General features: G+C 39.2%; 1 protein-coding gene across 2 annotated transcripts in view; it reads right to left on the bottom strand.

Moving 5' to 3' along the window:
* Window positions 1-278: 278 nt before the first annotated feature.
* CDK19 (cyclin dependent kinase 19) overlaps window positions 279-18,238 on the bottom strand; it is a 169,827-nt gene continuing 151,867 nt past the window's right edge. For both annotated transcript variants that reach the window (XM_027551209.1, XM_027551210.1), the window contains 7 exons: window positions 15,001-15,144; window positions 14,763-14,832; window positions 10,749-10,821; window positions 10,278-10,375; window positions 9,440-9,518; window positions 8,568-8,828; window positions 279-4,584 (listed from right to left, as the gene is read on the bottom strand). In XM_027551209.1, coding sequence (XP_027407010.1) covers window positions 4,453-4,584; window positions 8,568-8,828; window positions 9,440-9,518; window positions 10,278-10,375; window positions 10,749-10,821; window positions 14,763-14,832; window positions 15,001-15,144 — 857 coding nt within the window. In that variant the 3' untranslated portion in view covers window positions 279-4,452. The remainder of the gene's footprint in view (window positions 4,585-8,567; window positions 8,829-9,439; window positions 9,519-10,277; window positions 10,376-10,748; window positions 10,822-14,762; window positions 14,833-15,000; window positions 15,145-18,238) is intronic.

Genomic DNA, 18,238 nt, shown 5'->3' with positions numbered 1-18,238 from the left:
CTTTCTAAATTTCATTTTTTTTTAAAAAAAGGGTATCTCCCCTAGAGATGTTTAAAAAACTGTAATTTTGCTTCTGAGGTATTTGCAAGCCTTGCCTCTTTGGTTTTGTGACATCATAAGCATCCTAAATAAGATAACATACTGCAGCTCACAGGGAGACTCTGCATCTCTGCAGGACAAGTGTAATCTGAAAAGCTTTGAGGCACACACATCAGATTTTAACACTAAAACTTGTTGTAACAAGAGTTTTTCCTACACTTAAAAAATCCACAGTGACACAAAGTCAATTAAATTTTATTACAACCAAGAATATAAAATAAATGCAATGTAATTCATTTCTAACAGTCATTTCAAGAAGGATGTCAGGAAAACTCAAAAGCGAGAAACACTTGGCTCCAAAGCTGCAAGCTTGTCCTGCACCCGGGGAGCAGGCCCCGCTGGGGGCAGCCGGCTTTCAATGCACACCTCACAGGGCGTGGCAAAGCATACACAGTCATGTCTAAAGTCGTACAAACAGGGATGCGTGCAGAAAAATGGCTGAAAAGAGACAAGAACAGGTACACTTCACATAGAGGAATTATGGGAAATACAAACTAGGCAGTTTAGAAAGGATATACTACATAACATATATAAAAAGTACTTTAAATTGTTGTTAAAAAGGACATCTTCAGTCCAGATTTTGTGTAATACTTTTAGTGTCTACACAGACAAATTTTTAAAAAAATTAAATAGTATTAATTTACTAAATATTTAGGAGATAACAGTGCATTAAGGATTTTTTTTCATATAATACATACATATCACTCCTTCGCAGTGATAGCATAGAAGAGTAAGTATGGCCTTAGGTACAACACATTTTTAAAAAACCCTAAAACAATGAACTTTGCCTTATGATATTTGTGACTATTCTTGAAGATTAAGGAAACCTAAACAGCTATGTTTTATATAAAATATTATTTATACTTGAGTCCTTCAAGCTTCCTTTAGTCTGCCATTTCACTGCCTTTCTCCATTCCCCAGAAAGATACCATTACAGAGGTTAGCATTTGTAATTCTCGTAGACTGTTCCTTCATTGACAGTTTGTCACACACAAGCATTCCAAGCAGATTAAGCTGCAAGTCTTATTGTCCAACTATTTCTCTTCAGCAGAGAAAAGAGCATCATTATAGAGGCATACAACTAGCAGTTGCTTCTTCAGGAATGAGGCAGTGAACACGTAAGTAAATGTCATCCCTTTCCATTCTTAAATGTAAATTGTGTTTACAAGAGCAAAAGAGTAGTGCAGAAGGCCAAAATTCTAAGTACTAAAGTTTTAAAACCACACAGATATAAAAATATACATGTCCTTGGCTTTTGTATGTTCCTGCATGATCTGCTTCATCTTAAGGATTGTTTCAGCCTCATAGTGTCCGTCCTGCCGCCAGGCTGCCTTACCTGTGAGCTCAGCTGTCCTGAAACTCGAGAATACTTTTTCCTAAATACACACCTTAACAAAAAGCTAACTCAAAAACTGATTTGTAATATGAAATGCAGAAAACCTTTGCTTTGATTCCTCCCCTCCTTTCAGTAACTTCCCCTGGTTTGGATGTTCACCCTGCGTTCTCAGGGGACACCGATCGTAATAAATTTTTGAAGAGGAATGTGGTTATTTGGGGAACACCAAAGTAAATTTTAACCTCAAAAATCTTCACAGGTTTCCTTCAAGGGCCCACAGTTTTAGGGCCCATGCCTATGTTAAAGGCTTTGTTCTCCTTTACAAGGAAAAGGAAATTGTGAACCAAAATTATTTCAAAGGGTAATGGGCACCAGTGGGCATCACCAACTCTGAGGCAAGACCACAGGAGGAAAGCGCCAGTACCGGTGCAGTGACCAGAAAGAGTCACGTGTGTAATGGGCATGTCTGGCTAGACCCTGTGTGAAGAACACTGGGAACAACTGATAAAGTCCCCACCAGTTTCTGTATCACTTCTGCCACTAAAATTCACTACATGCAAAGAAAGCAGGGTAGTCCTGTGATCACATAAGCACGTATCACAATGACTTATATCAAAGTGTATTAAAGGGCATGATATTTTGATTCATGTGCATATTTGGGTTTGTCTTTTATTAAATGTATGCCCCGCTCAAGGGTAGGAACCGAGCTTATCTTTTCACTGTAATTTCCTACAAACTCAACTTAGTTGAGTATGTTCTGCCTACAAGGGCCACCCAATTGTTGTTGAAAGGCTGCTGTAAACATTTCAAATATATATTAATGCCTGTGGTGATACTTAATTGTTGGCTTTCTTGAAGGTAGATAAACAAAGAAACCTCTCTATGATACTTGTTTATTATAGGGCAAAATTTGGGATAACTCTCTTCAAGAGGGTTTAGAAGTAGACGAAGAGACCTCATGTTCTAAGATGGTTTCATTTATAAGCCTGTCATCCCAGGAACGCTTCCTGTCATGGACTCAGTCATGAGCTCTTCAAGGACAGGAAGTATGTCTTGCCCTTCCTATCTCCCCCAGCATGATGCTGGGCACAGGGGGAGGGTACTGTGAGGATCTGATGCCACTGAGGCTTCAGGGCCCAGGACAGAACTTCACACAGGTAGCTACATTATGCAGAGGGCTACTAATTTCTCATTTTTAACAGCGGAAGCAGTAAATCACCATGGAGACAATCAAATTCCTTCCAGTGGAGCATGTCAACTGTTTCATCTTCAGTGTTCATCAGCATCCCTACACAGTCTTTGTTATTAATAAGCATTATTATGCTGAGATCAGGAAGGTCCTTGCTGGCTACAGTATCACATCAATAGTGCAAAATGTATACTGGCTTCTGTCTAAAATCTTATTTTACTTGTGTATGGACCCAGAGTAGATAACCAGGTAGATAAGTTCACAAGGAAGAGTAAAAAAATGCATATAACTTGCATATAACAACGATCAGCTATTTCTTCTAGCTCAAGAAAACATTAAAACAAGGCTGGTGCTGCTAGTAGCATTTAGAAGAACACAAATTTCTTGCCCCTTACATTACGATGGAAGCTCAAGTCTTTACATTTCTGTGGGACTCTGGGGAGCTTCCTTATGCTGGCTAAGAAAGAACTCACTGGCTAAGAGCAAACTCAGCCTCTAATTCATAGATCATAGAAATGTAAATATGTACTTAGATAATATAGTCGTATACTATCTGCCCATAGTTTAGGCACAATTGTTAAGTTTTCTCCTAGGGGCAAAAGCAAGCATTCAGTGCAATGAAAAGATTCTTGATAGAATTAAGTTTCAGTAATAACAGCAAAATTATGCATACATCATACATACTTGAAACATGAACAAAACCTAAACTTTTAACATGCTTTAAAAATAGTCACTCTATGTCTAACACAAATACGAATGGAGAACACTGCTTTTTGTTTTAAAAGCAGATTAATTTGCAGGCTTCTATTTGAGTACCCTTGATTATGTAAGAAAGTTACTCAAGCTGACACAGATGTGAAGAAACCAACAGTTCTTTAGAGAAGCCAACTATATGTACAATACACAAGAAAAGCTTTTCCTTCAAAGGGAAGCAATACATCCTTTGATCAGCATTACTCTTAAAGAAATCCAAGTGCAGTTAATACTCTCTTCAGTTTTCTGGTGTGGGTCACCAGAGGACTGTATTTCATCAAAGCTCTTGAAACCCTTTTTAAAGTAGACTTAAGCTACATGAAGTTTAAAATTATCATTCTTAATTACTGAATACTATTCAGAATAAGATGATTCTGGGAACTAAGTTCCATATGAAGGATTATATAAAAATTACCACATGTTTTAGTTCTTCATAGCATAAAGCATAGTAACTGCAAAGATCTAGGCTGTTTTTGGTTGCAGGTTCCCACTGTCCCACCACTTGTCTTTTTACTAGACCTTCCCTGAAACTAGATAAATAAAAATGTAATAGTAAGGTACTTTGGGACAGTAACAGTTCCTGTTTAAGATTTCCATGAACAAAAGAGTTAGATTCTGTGAAAACCACGTAGTGCTTTAAAAGGTGCATATTTACCTGTGTTGCTAGGTCAGTTCATGAAGTATAAAACTATACACCACTGGAGTCTTGTTTCCAAAACATTAAAATCCTAATAAAAGAGCTTTGAAAAGATAAATCATAGCGATTGCTACAGCATGAGAAAGGTGCACCAGGAAATCCTTCCCAAAGATGCTGAAGGTTACAGAAGTTAAGTGCTGGGATTAGATCAGACGCTTTATCAGAGAAGTCACAATGGAACACATGCAGGGAAAGGCTGTTGGGGAAACTTCACAAAAATCTTCTTTAAGTCACTAAAGAAGAGACATCAGTCAGTCTTGCAAAACGCTCTGTAAATAGTTCTCCTCCTAAGTGGCTGGCAGCATCAGAGCTTGCATTTTTGGTTCTCTTCAATGCAGACATCATATTGCTGGAGTCTGTGCTCTGGGCTGCGGCCGGTCAGTAGCGGTGGGCCTGGTGAGATGGGTGGTACTGTGCGCTCTGCTGAGACGAGGAGGAGTAGCCTAGTGTGCTCTGGGACTGAGAGGATCCCTGGACGCTGCTTTGGTAATTCAGGCGCGAGCTGGAGTGCTAGGAGAGGAAACAGGAAAAGGGGATGACCTATGGGGTACGAGAGCAGCTCAAGATGTTCATCGCAATAGGACACAGAGGGCTGTGGGTTCTGACCCACGGTAGCTGACAGCTAATTCCATGTGTCAGTATGTTTTGCTGATTTCACCTCATAGCCTGCTACCACTGTTCTGGCATGCACAAAAGCTGGCTGGATGTCTTTGGAAGATAAGCTACACGGGCAATGAGAGGTAGAGGGGAAATTGATGCTGACTAATTCTGGTTAGAGATTCTTTGCATAACTGAGATTTGCAAACAGGAAGAATCAATTTGGCATTTTGATCCGGTGGTGTTCATAATGTATACTGATGTGCTGTTAATTTTCTCATTATAAATAACAAAGCTGTGACTAAGAAATCGTTTTTAGAAAAGAGTTTCCTCAGGTAGAGGCTAGAGTAGCCTCAGCAGCACCACCTACCTGACAAAGCAAGACAAGGTAGCAGCAAATAGGTGCTTTTTTAAAAATCAACTTCAGATAACATTTAGAATTTAAAAAAAAAAAAAAAAAAATTGTATGTGAAAATTTCCTCGAGAAGGCTACGACAAATGTATTTCAATTAAGTGTATTTTTATTACCTTAAATGAAACATTCATCTTCATGGTATCAAGGGCAAATATGAAAAAATACGTAAAAGAAAAATTCATCTATAGAAATAGAATATAGTGGTTGGTTAACTATAAGCAGTGCTTGGTTAACTGCAGCTCTGTCTTTGGCTCTGCCCAGAAGACTGGTTCTTCCTGTGAGCAAAGCATGACAAGATCCTATGTAATAAAGCTATTGTGAAAGTGTTAGTCGCTCAGTCGTATCTGACTCTTTGCGACCCCACGGACTGTAGCCCACCAGGCTCCTCTGCCTGTAGGATTTCCCAAGCAAGAATACTGGAGTGGGTCGCCATGCCCTCTTCCAGGAGATCTTCCCAACCAAGGGATCAAACCCAGGTCTCCTGCATTGCAGGCAGATTCTTTACCGTCTGAACCACCAGGGAAGCCCAATAAAGCTATTACTTGGGAGTTTAAAATGTAAATGACCTTGAGGTGGCATTGGCGGGTTTAATGAAGGACAAATCAGCAAGGCTGCCCCACTCAGTGCACGAGAGGCAGCCAAACTGGACTTGCAACATCTGGTCCAAGAAAACAGGGCAATAAGATAGTTTTGGTTAAAAATAATGCCACTTAATTCCTTCCTTTGTTACACAACTCTTAGTCGTATTATTGTAAGAAGCCTTGACAAATCTTAACAACATTTATTGTAAGTTTATTATGGAAAAAAAAAATGTTCTTTCCATTCACAAGGCCTACAGTTGTTAGGCTGCCTGTGACTGCTTTTACTTTAGCAGATTAGACTCTGCACAATAGCTCCTCCATACTGGATAAAGAACAAATGTGGGAGAAGGAAATGGCAACCCACTCCAGTATTCTTGCCTAGAGAATCCCGTGGATAGAGGAGCCTGGTGGGTTGCTGTCCATAGCGTCGGAAAGAGTCGGACACGAATGAAGTGACTTAGCATGTATGCATGCATTGGAGAAGGAAATGGCAACCCACTCCAGTATTCTTGCCTGGAGAATCCCAGGGACAGAGGAGCCTGGTGGGCTGCCATCTGTGGGGTTGCACAGAGTCAGACATGACTGAAGCGACTTAGCAGCAGCAGCAGCAGCAGTGCTGATACTATGAGAGCTGCAAAGAGGTCTCTCACCCTCACCCTTCATGCTAATCTTTCCAACTAAATAGCTGAGAAAGCTATCCATGTCACAGATATGCTGGTTTATTTTTAAGTAGACAGCTCAGTATGGACAAAGAAAAACATTTGAAGAACTCCTAGATTTGAAAGGAGTAAATACAGTTAAGTAATCTGTCCATGACTGACTATAATCAGTCTAATATAACATAATCAGAGACACCAAGATGCACTAGTACATGATAAAGGTTTGTTGCTCATATAATACAATAGGAATAAACTAATGTTAGGGGAAAGCTGACTTTATAGTAAAATTCAAATACGTTCGTGCTGCTACTGCTACTGCTGCTGCTGCTAAGTCGCTTCAGTCGTGTCCGACTCTGTGCGACCCCATAGACGGCAGCCCACCAGGCTCCCCCGTCCCTGGGACTCTGCAGGCAAGAACACTGGAGTGGGTTGCCATTTCCTTCTCCAATGCATGAAAGTGAAAAGTCAAAGTGAAGTCGCTCAGTCTTGTCCGACTCTTAGCGACCCCATGGACTGCAGCCCACCAGGGTCCTCTGTCCCTGGGATCTTCCAGGCAAGAGTACTGGAGTGGGGTGCCATTGCCTTCTCCATACGTTCATCACTACTACCCAAATAGCAAGCTGCTTTGCAGACCAAACTGATGCCTTGATTAGTTTAATTGGAACCAGTGGAAGTGCTTTTATATACTCTGCTGCTTACAGGGAATCTTCCAAGAGAAGTTTTCAAAGTAGTTGTGTTGAGATATTCAAAATGTAAAGCCAGTTTTAAACAGCTATTTATTATGTCTTTCTTGTTAGCGTTTCTCTGGTTTCCAGTTCCTAATCAGTGAGTTTATGTCTTCGTTGCCTGTGGTTTTGTTTTCTATTATCTCTCTCCTACATGCTCCTTCTCCACCAGTTCCCTGAGGGACTGTGGTTCTAAACCTTTTTTTAAAGTTTTTTGTTTCCCTTCTTAGATCTTAAGTTTGTTACTACCTTGAAAACTTTTTTTTTCCCCCAAGATTCCCTACGGTTTTCACCTGTATTTTTACCTGTCTCTCCAAACATCAATCCTTAGGGTTTCTTCCTTTAATTTCTTGAATGGTAATACAATTGTAGTTTTCGTTTGAATCTCAACAAATGTATTTTCTTGTCTCAAAATTACTTCTTGTGAGATTTAACAGTTATTCCTGACAAGTCTTGGTCCCTCTCTCTTCTGTCATGTGGCTATGTACTGATTATTTCCTCCCAGTGATGGCAAATCCTTCTGAAGTGTGCTGCTTGCTTTGTTCACTGTAAGGCACCATTCCTCTCCCTTTCAACTGCTTATCTAGGGGTCTTTTTCTGACCCAAACCCGACAGACAGATGGAAGGGTAAAATGAGAAATGTTGAGGAGGAGCTGCCTACCTCACCTTCCCTCCTCAGGGTTGTAAGATAAACAAAAAACAAAATATCTTGCAATTACATGAAATGACAAAAATCTTCATTTTCATATAATGCCCTAGAAAGATTAGAACTGTAAAATCAAACTTTAGAGTTAAGTACTGCTTATTTCTAAAAGGATCTATTTTAAGTATTGTTGTTCTCTAGTCACTCAGTCGTGTCTGACTCTTGGTGACCCCCATGGACTGCAGCCCACCAGACTCCTCTGTTCATGGGATTTTCCCAGCAAGAATACTGGAGTAGGCTGTCATTTCCTTCTCTAGGAGAATCTTCATGACCCAAGGATGGTACCTGCATCTCTTGCTTGGCAAGCGGATTCTTTACCACTGAGCTACCTGGAAAGCCCATATGTATACTTAACATTTCATAAAATGTATTGCTAAAAAAAGAGACGACAGACTCAAAATGGAGTCATTTGTGTTAAGCCCATGTAACCAAACTGAGACTTAATACCTAACCTAATTGCAGTTTCAGCCCCTCCCAGGAATGTACTCTTCCCCAGTCGGTCTGCAATCTCTGCTCAGCACTTGAGAAGTAATCTACCTGGTAGACTCCTGTGGTCCCCAGAGGAAGGTGCCCTGGCCTGACATGATCAGCTCTCTGCTAAAGTAACATCCGGTCCCACCTCCTTCTACCTATAGAAGTCCAGAAGTCTTTCATCTTGTACAGCTCTTCAGAGCCTTTTTCTATATGCTATATGAGCTGCTACCTGATACATGAATCACTGAATGCAGCCAATGAACCTTTAAAATTTGCTCAGTTGCATTCTGTTTTCTGACGGTATGTCAACATGAAAAAGTACAGCATTGAGGGGAGTACCTGATAATCTGAGGGCATAACAGGCCCGCCCGAGTTTGTGCCTGAAGGCCCCAGCCGCGGTTTCTTGTTGGGAGGCACCTGGTTAAGGCCGGAGTCCTGGCTATGCTGCAGCCCTGCTCCGGCCGGCCCGGCCCCTGCACCTCCCGCAGTCCCGTTGGTCTGGGTGCTGTTCTGCTGCTGTGGGGGTGCCTGCGGGGGGGCAGCCGCCTGCTGTGGAGGGGCTGTGGGCTGCTGATGTTGGTTCTGCTGCTGTTGCTGGTTCTTATGAAAAGAGAAAAAAATGGCAAGCTTGGTATGGAACGAAATCACGCCTGTCATTGTAGGATATGCATATGAGACTGTCAGCCAACCTGGGGAGAAACCTATGTGGGACACCAAAGTGACTGGCATGCCTGGAGAATGGAGCAGCCAGGGACTACAGCACCCCCACAGGTGAGTACAGAGCCCCAAAGAGGACTCGTTCTCTGAAGTTCATTTAGATTGCACAGTAATCCTTCCTGTCAGGGACAGACATCCCACTGAAGACGCAGGCCCAGAGGAAAGAGCAACTCCTTAAAACAGCTCTAACAGTCTTTTCAGTCAATTTGGAAAAAGAAGGGCTGTGTGGAGAGGAGTCAGTACAATCAAAGCAAAGCACAGAGTGATGCTTTAAAAGCAGCCTGCATAAAATGATGGCAATGACACTGAACAAACAAAAGCAAGAATCAAGAATCGGGGAATAAAATAGACTGTAAAACAAATCAGGAAGTTCATTTATCTGTGAATGCATATTTCAAACTGCAGAGTACAATAAAGTAAATACACAATTAAATAAAATGCAGTTAAATATATAGGAATGACTACATTTATCCTTCCCTAAGTGCAGTTTATACCTTGTCACCTTTTTCTTCAGGTTCATCTTCATTAAGGAATTCTCGTTTGGGGTATGGAATCTGGCAGCCAGCAAACACACTACAAATCATTGAAGGAAAAAAAAAAAAATACATGTCATGACCTAAAATCTATAATATGATTGACCTTGTGCATTTAAAATTCCACTTTTTTTTTTCTTATTTCCTATTCTTCATCTGTGGCTGGTATGCCTCTCAACACAATTTAAGCAATAAGAAAAGAACAATTTGTCATCTAAGTTTTACACTGGTAAAACTGCCACTTTTAATAACAAATCTTAAAACTGCGTTTAGCTAGTTGACGTATGTAATGCAGAAATTTCTCCATACACACTTCATCAGCACTAAAAAGAGCTGACTGTGTATTTGCTTCAACAATGAAAGTAATTTTTTTCTCAAGAAAAGCTGTACCTCTAATATCAGTAAGTCCAAGCACAATCTATATCTGTGGGTATAATAAGGATGGGGAAATGGAGGGGTATAATAATGCAGCAGAGACACAGAATTTTAAAAGCTCAGTTCCCTACTGGTTTGGTGTAAACTGTTCTGGCTGACCGATCTATAATAAAAGTCCCATCTGTTCTCAGCTTTAGTTTTTGTCTGTAAAACTGATTAATGACCATTCCGTAAACTTGTTTTCATTCACACCTCTTTACAGCTTTGCCTGTTTCAAAATACAGGACCTCTCGACTAGTTTTTCCCTGAGGTGGTATTAACCAAGGAAATAAAAGGCTCGAGTAACAAGTGCTTCCCTTGCCTTTAGCCGCCACCGCACACCCTCAACCTGGAGCAAAGTGCACAGAAAAGGAAGGACACATACTCTAATGTCGGCAAGGGGTCCTCCTGAAAATAGGGATCCTGCAGAGCCTGCTCGGAGGTAATCCTCTTCGTTGGATCCATCGTGAGGAGCTTCTGAAGCTAGAGCAACACATAAGATATTGACAGCACATGAGTTTGCTTCCAGGTCAATGTTCTGACGGTGTTAATGTCTAACAGAATTAACATCAAGTGCTAGCTTATTCATACACCACACACATTTATGTGAAACTGACAGAAATGATTAGCAGTAAAGCCGTTTTAGAATTTTTTTTTCCCTTACTGGTAAACCACTGGAAACAAGGCTAAAAGTCAAGGGTGATGTCTCAAAGGAAAAAGATTTAATTTTGCCCCAACATCCACCAGTTTCTTTTTTTCCTGAAGAGGAGGAAGAGCTGGGACAATTTCACGGTAAGTGGGGTGGGGTGAGAGCTATGCTAAGGATCACCTTCCCACTCTGGAGAGATGCACCTACCAAAAGGAATACTTTGCTGTCAGGCTTGACCTTGTGTTTCTCCATGTACTTTATGAGGCTGCTGTTGGCGTACCTGCAAAGACATGACATCCACACACTATTGAGGACATTCACACAATTGACATCTTTTAATGGAAGGTTCCAAGGTTGGTTTTCCTATGAGGTATGTATTCATTTAAGCCATTGTTTTTGGGTTTTTTTTTTTCTGATTAAAAAGGAACACAAAACCAAATGTTGGTAAATGTGTAAAAAAAGAAATAAGAATTGTTACACACTGCATGTAGGAGTTTACACTGTTAGAATTACTTTGGAAAATAATAATGCATTAACCATTAGAGCTGAAAATGTGACTATCCTATGATCCAGCGATTCCTTCCTATGTACATATTCTGTATCAGGATATCAACTGCTCAGGCTGAGGGGTGAGTAAATGGGTATTCATTTTATTATTCTAAATAGACTACATGTTTTCATCATGTATATTCTTTCCTACATATGAAATATTTCAAATTTAAAAGTTCAAGAAATAGGTAATATATGTTTATGGTAGAAAATTTAGAGAATATAAAAAAGTATAAAAGAAAAAATTGAAAACACTCATAATCAAGCTATGAAGCAATTTAAAAAACTCTAGCATCAAGATTTGATAATTTTCCTTTGGCATTTTTTCTGTGCATACATATATATACACACAAAGAAGTATTTCTATTTTTATAAAATTGGAATCATAGTATACATAAGTTGTCCTTTTCTTACTTAATGTTGTTTTATAAGCGTTTTCTCTTGCCAAATGCTCTTTAAGCTTATTATTTGTACTGGTTGAACATTTTCTACTGTTACTAATGACACTTGTTTCACAACAGCTAGAAAGTACAGATCCTTGTAGGTAAATCTGGTACACATTCAGGGGGACAGGACTGCATGGCAGGTGAGAATCAGAGGCCCCTCCCAGACCCTGACTCAGTCATTTACCAGTTGTGTGATCTTGGGCAGTTAGTTAATCTCTATGAAAGCCTTGAGGTGCCTCATCTTAGCTATGTGTGGCTGCTTTGACGCTTTTTCAGGATAAAGTCTTAGAATTATTAGGTCAAAGGGTAAGTACATGCCAAAGCCATTTTTGTGTGCTCTAGAACTTGCTACATGAACCTGGCCCTCAGACCAGCAGCATGGGCAGCAGAAAGCCTGCACTAGGAATGCAGGTACTCAGGCCCTATTCCACATTCTGAATCAGAATCTTTAACAAGGTCTCCAGGTGATCTGTGGATACCTTAATGTCTGAGAAGCATTCATTCTCCCCAATAGCTAATAAGTAAGGATGCCCATTTTATTATGCCCTTGCCAACACCAGGTATTTTTAAGAAAATCTTTGCCATGTATATTAACTTAAAAATTATTTTCCTCCAATACCAGGCATATTTTTATTGGCAAGGTAACCATTAAGTTTAGTGATGGTTAAACGAAACTTTAAGGTTTCGTTTAAATGGAGTCCGTCAACATAGCTTTGATCTTTATGTTGAATCAATTGATTTCTTGAGTTAACTCCCGATCCTAAAGTTGTTCCTATCATAATATAAAAGGTCTTGAAGTTGAAAAATCCTATTGCTTGATTCCCGTTGTGGTTTCTTATTTTTCCTAATATTACAAATAAGATAAATTGTCATTTTCTGTATTATCCTCTTCTAGATTTACTACAGTTTAGGAGCTGAACAATTTTCAAACTCTCTATATACATTATAAAGCATTTTATCAGCATGTTTATTCAAACATTCAATTTTTAAAGTCAACTTATTTCCTTTTAATTCTGTTCTCACCTTGCCTTCTAATGAGCTAACAAGAGCTGACACTTGGAAAGATTACAGAAAAAATTCTATTGTTACCCTTCACAATTCACATCAAGAGTAATTTTTTTGGTTCTTTTGCTATAATGAAAACAAGTTATTTGTTTACTTTTTAATGTCATTTGAAATAATATTATCTGGAATTTTTTATTATACTTTAGTGACTTGTATGTAAACTGCATTATATTTAGCTAATTAATAAATTCCTTTTTGTGTTATGTATTAGTAGGCAGCTTTTATGTGGATAAAATTGTTTGCTTAGAAAGTATGGGCTCTTATCTTTTTCTGTTAATTTTTAACTAAATGTCATTTATCTTTCTAAATTTCTCTCCTGTTATTTCTGGTTATTGTAAATACTATCATTTTATGTAAAACTCTTCCTTTGGCCTTTAAATACTAAGATAAAACGTTGTGTCTTAATTAATTTTCTCTTTTATATTACCAGCTTATCTTCAATTACTTGAACCACTTTCATTTAATACCCATTTGACAAGTAACTAATGAACATGCACCATATACCAGGCCCTGGAGATGCCTCTAACGGTGCCTACAATGGGCACGATCCATATTCTAGAGGGAAAGGCAGACAAGTGTTCAAAAGCCAACTGTCGAGCAAAGTGATGTGTGCTGAGAGAAGCAGCTCAGGATATGCCACAGGAGTGCAGAGGGGGAGCACCTGACTAGAAGGGCAAGGGGAGACTGCATGGGGATAGAAAGGATAAATAGGAGTTATCTGATGAAATGGGTGGGAGGATGGTATCAATATATCCTGAGGGAACAGCATGTGTAAAAATCCAGGGGTCCAAGAAAGCTCAGGGGTTTTGAGGATCTTAAAGAAATTTATGATGTGCAGCCCACAGAGTACAAAGTGGACAGAGGTTTAGGAGATAAATTTGGTGATGCCCAGGCTTTTGTAAGCCATATTTAAAAACTGAAAGCAACGTGAAGACTGACAAGCTCAGATGTGCTTTTGGCAATGACTGCAGAACAGGCAGTGAGTCAGAATGAAAACTGAAGGTAGAAATACCACTTATGAGGCTAGTGCAGGATCCCAGGTGAGAGAGAGGGTGGTAGTCTGGTCTATAATAGTGGCAGGGTAGATGGAGAGAAATACAGAGATCTGAAGGATATTGAAACAAAGAATTTACTAGATTTGCTAATCGTTTAGACACTAGGGGATAAAATGGAAGACAGTGAGAGAGGAGAAGGATCAGGGACATCTTTAAGGTCTTTGGCTTGAACAATTAGGTAAATCATGGAGCCATTTCCTAAGATAAGGAATATAGTGGGAGGAAAAGTTTAGGAGGATGGATGATGAGCTCAGTTTGGGACACGTATTTTGAAGTATTTATGGGACACTCAATTTGGGATTCCAAAAAGCAGTTAGATACATGGGTCTGAAACTTGGAAAGGAAGTCAGAGTAGAATGTATAAATTGGGAGCCACCAGCATAACTGGTACGCTGTAGCCATCAAAATCACAGAGACTGTCTAGGGAAATGTCTAGGGTGAGAAGAGAGCCCAATTCAGACACCTGAGCAATGTCAGCACTCTCTTTAGGAGCTGCGTGGAGGCAAGGACCCCTACCTAGGACTGTGTGAAAGAGAGGCCCCAAATGATCAAGTGCCATTCGCTGCTGCTTTATCATGTCTGCTTCTATTCCTACAAGCCATTCCTGTCCTGAAATTGTTCTGTTACGTTTCCCAAACGAGACTCTCTTCCACCTTTTCCTCTAGGTGCACATATTTATAACAAACTCCTCTCATTTCCACTCAGCATAGACATTCCACCAGTTCGTTTTACTCAGATCCTAGCCATGTGTTCTTCCTCCTGCCACCCTTGCTGGTTGCCTAGCCCAGCATTTCAGACACAACTCATGACACAGATAAAGACAAAACTACCATTAAGGCCTTGAACTGAGCCCCTTTCCAAGCTAAACGGAAGAGACTTTTAAACTGTCTACTGACCCTTAAATTATTAAAAGTTTTTAAATAAATATATGCCTGAGCCTGGCATATACATTAACAGCATTTGAAATATCTTCTTTAAATCCATAAACATAATTAATATACTAACATCTAAGTTTCTGGTTTAAACAATAATCTATCTGGCTTTTAAAAGGATTAGTTTAAACATTCCCACTGGATGTTACTTGTATGTAATATGGTATTACTTACGTTGTTCTTCTAAAGTCTTTCTGAAGTGTTGGGTATTCTGGCATCTTTCTAATATCTTCCCAGTCTTTATCTTAGGCAAAATAAAATATTGAATGTTGTTATAGGAAATAATGTCACTTATCAAAAATCTAGTTATTTTAGCTTAAAAATATACATAAAAATACTTAAAATATCCTTTTCAAAAAGAATGTTTTTGAAATATGACTCAAGTATTATTTTGAAAAAAAAAAAAAATTACCTGCAGGAAATCCCATGACACTAAATATTCGGTCTAGTTGATCATGATGAAAAGGATTGCTTGTTTTTATATCTTCCTGACGACAGTGAAAAATAGGTTCTGAAGTCAACAGTTCAGCAAATATGCAACCTATTGCCCATATATCTATGAAGGAAGAAAAACAACTTTTTGTACATATTTATTATATTTCTTTGGTTATAATTTCTTGGTATAATCACAACCTACATATAAAAATATTTTTCAAGGTAGGCAGATGGATGAAATAGGTAAAAGAGCTTAAGAGGTACAAACTTCCAAGGATGTTACAGGGATAAAATGTACACAAAGGGAATAAAGTCAATGGTATTGTAATAACTTTACAATGGTGACAGATGGTAACTGGACTTACCGTGATGATTATTTTGCAACATATAAAAATTATATATGTCATATATCTTAATATAAAACTGCATATTAAGTATAGCTTTTAAAAAGAAAAGAATCCCCCCAATAAATTTTAAAACTTTTCAGTGAATACAGTAAGTATATTAAGAAAACATATATGATATGAAATAGCTATATCATTGGGCTTCCCTGGTGGCTCAGACAGTAAAGAATCTGCCTGCAATGTGGGAGACCTGGGTGTGATCCCTGGGTTGGAAAGATCTCCTGAAGGAGGGCATGGCAACCCATTCCAGTATTCTTGCCTGCAGAATCCCCATGGATAGAGGAGCTTGAAGAGCTACAGTCCATGGGGTCGCAAAGAGTTGGACACGACTGAGCGACTGAACACAGCACAGCTATACCATCACATAACAGACTGAAAGTCAAATAAAAAACATTTACTTGTAAATTTCCTGATCAAGATAAACTTGGGGAACTCAATTTAGCAAGCAATAAGTTTTCTTTACCTTTAGGCAAAAGCCTTTCTAACCACTATTAATAATTTAATTGCTGAAGCATTCAACTGATAATCTAATACAAGGCATAACACTCAAGATGTGATAGAATAAAATAATATGATCAGGTATGGTGATATGTTTCTTTAAAGCAATCAAATACATAACGACTAGAATTTTTGAGTTGTCGGTCTAGATGGTACAGATTACACAAAATAATTTGGAAAAACTCAACTTTTGTCTGAAAGATACCACCTACAGTTTTTTCAAGAAGTGGTAAGATCTGCTGCTGCTGCTAAGTCACTTCAGTCGTGTCTGACTCTGTACGACCTCACAGATGGCAGCCCACCAGGCTCCTCCATCCCTGGGATTCTCCAGGCAAGAATACTGGAGTGGGTTGCCATTTCCTTCTCCAATACGTGCATGCGTGCTAAGTCACTTCAGTCATGTCCGATTCTGTGTGACCCCATAGACGGCAGCCCACCAGGCTCCTCTGTCCACAGGATTCTCTAGGCAAGAATACTGGAGTGGGCTGCCATTTCTAGAAGCTGATAAATACAAGTATATACAAGTAGTACATAACACCAGTAAAGAGAAGTAATCTGAACATACTCACTTAGATGCTGCCCCAACTCCACCATGCCAAGATACACTGAGGCATCTTTCAGAGTTTTATTAACTACTTCAAATAACCAGGTAAAGATGATTCTACTTGGATTTTACACATTGAAAAACTATAGTTTTAATATAGATTCTAAGACTGTAATATTTATAATGCTTTGCCAAATGTACATGTGAATTAATTTTTGTGAGATGTATATTCATACTTTCCCACCTAATGCCACTTAGTAAGTATTTTTAAAGTTAATAACACAGAGACTATGGGATAGCATAGAAAAGTACAGTGTTTAGAAGTCTTCTAAACATAGCAATCCCATTCTACTATTCTACATTCTACTATTACATATATAGTAATGTCTCATGTATCTGACTCCATTCAGGGATGGTCTCCTTCCACACAAGTTAGCCTTCTGGATAATGGGAATATATCCTTTCAATAACCATTTTTATTACGTTATTACCTGCCATCTTAAGAGGCTATAAAATATAACTTAATCATCCTCATTATGAAGATCCATCACTAAAGAGGAGAATAATAATACTGTTCAGTGTCTACTTTGTCATTTTTTTCTCTGCCATGTCATATTGGCTGTCCCCTTGGCCCTGATATGGCAGCCTCTGACTGTCCCAAGTCTTCCTGAAGCTGCCTCTACTATGCAGTCAATGGAGACAACTACTGTATGTTGCTGGCCACACAGTTCCTGGTTTGCCTTCTAATCAAGGACAGGGGCCTGTATCTAGATTTCCTGAAGAACCGCTAAGAGGAGGAACCTCAATGTAGCGTGCAGTATTAAATTCTAGGGTGTCTTGCCTCATATTAGCATCTAATTTTAAATGATCACCTGGCTCCAGCACCATCTATACCCATTTCTCAGCTCTTTCCTTTATCAATGACTTGTACTTTTCTCTCTCTTCCTCTCCCCTCTCCTCCCTGCCTCCCCCTGCCCCACTCCCCGTGTGTGTGTGTGTCTCACACATACCACAACCACCACCACTCACCTCCTGGGCTAAATCTCATTTCATAAATTTTCACTGATGCCAAAAAACTCTCTTTTATATGCTCTGAATAGAAATAATACTCATTTCTGATATGAACCAGGTACACAGAATTCTAAGAATGAGTAACTGTATATTTATGTCTGCTATGAATACATAAGCTAACTAATGTGGGGATTATTATTTTTCTATCTTAACTTTTTTCCTCACTTCTATCCAGAATAAATAATTGGGATGACTAAAATTAGAAATCAGTGATTAGGTTTTTATCTTTAATTGCTAAGTCTCATTTTTACTGAGCTAGTAAGTCACAAGCTGGTTAAAATTCAATTTCAGTTCTCCTTACCCTGAGGAAATTAGAAATATAGTTGGTTTCCAGTTCATACCCAATTACCTTTATTTCCAAAACTCACAACTATTTTTTATTACAACAGTAGAACAGTTAATCAGAAAATATTCATAGAACTATACTTCTCAAAGTGTGGGGACCACACACAGCAGAATCACCAGAGGGACATGTTAGACACAGGCTGTGGGTTTGCTAGCAATCTCTGAAAGTGAGACATTCTTTGGTGGGGCGTCATTTTGTTTAACAAGGTTTCTGGCTGAGTCTTCCTTTTCTTCCTGGAGTCTCCCTTCTGACACAGACTGCACAGTGCTAGGTAAGAACCCAGCGCACGGGAGGTTATGCTGTTATCACATCCTGTACTCCCGCCCTGTGCCCGGCATTATCTCACCACCAG

This window comes from Bos indicus x Bos taurus, chromosome 9 (assembly GCF_003369695.1).
Source record: "Bos indicus x Bos taurus breed Angus x Brahman F1 hybrid chromosome 9, Bos_hybrid_MaternalHap_v2.0, whole genome shotgun sequence".
Taxonomy (NCBI): Eukaryota; Metazoa; Chordata; class Mammalia; order Artiodactyla; family Bovidae; genus Bos; species Bos indicus x Bos taurus.
Note: the sequence above shows the minus strand (reverse complement) of the source record. Positions and strands in the feature narration are given on the sequence as shown.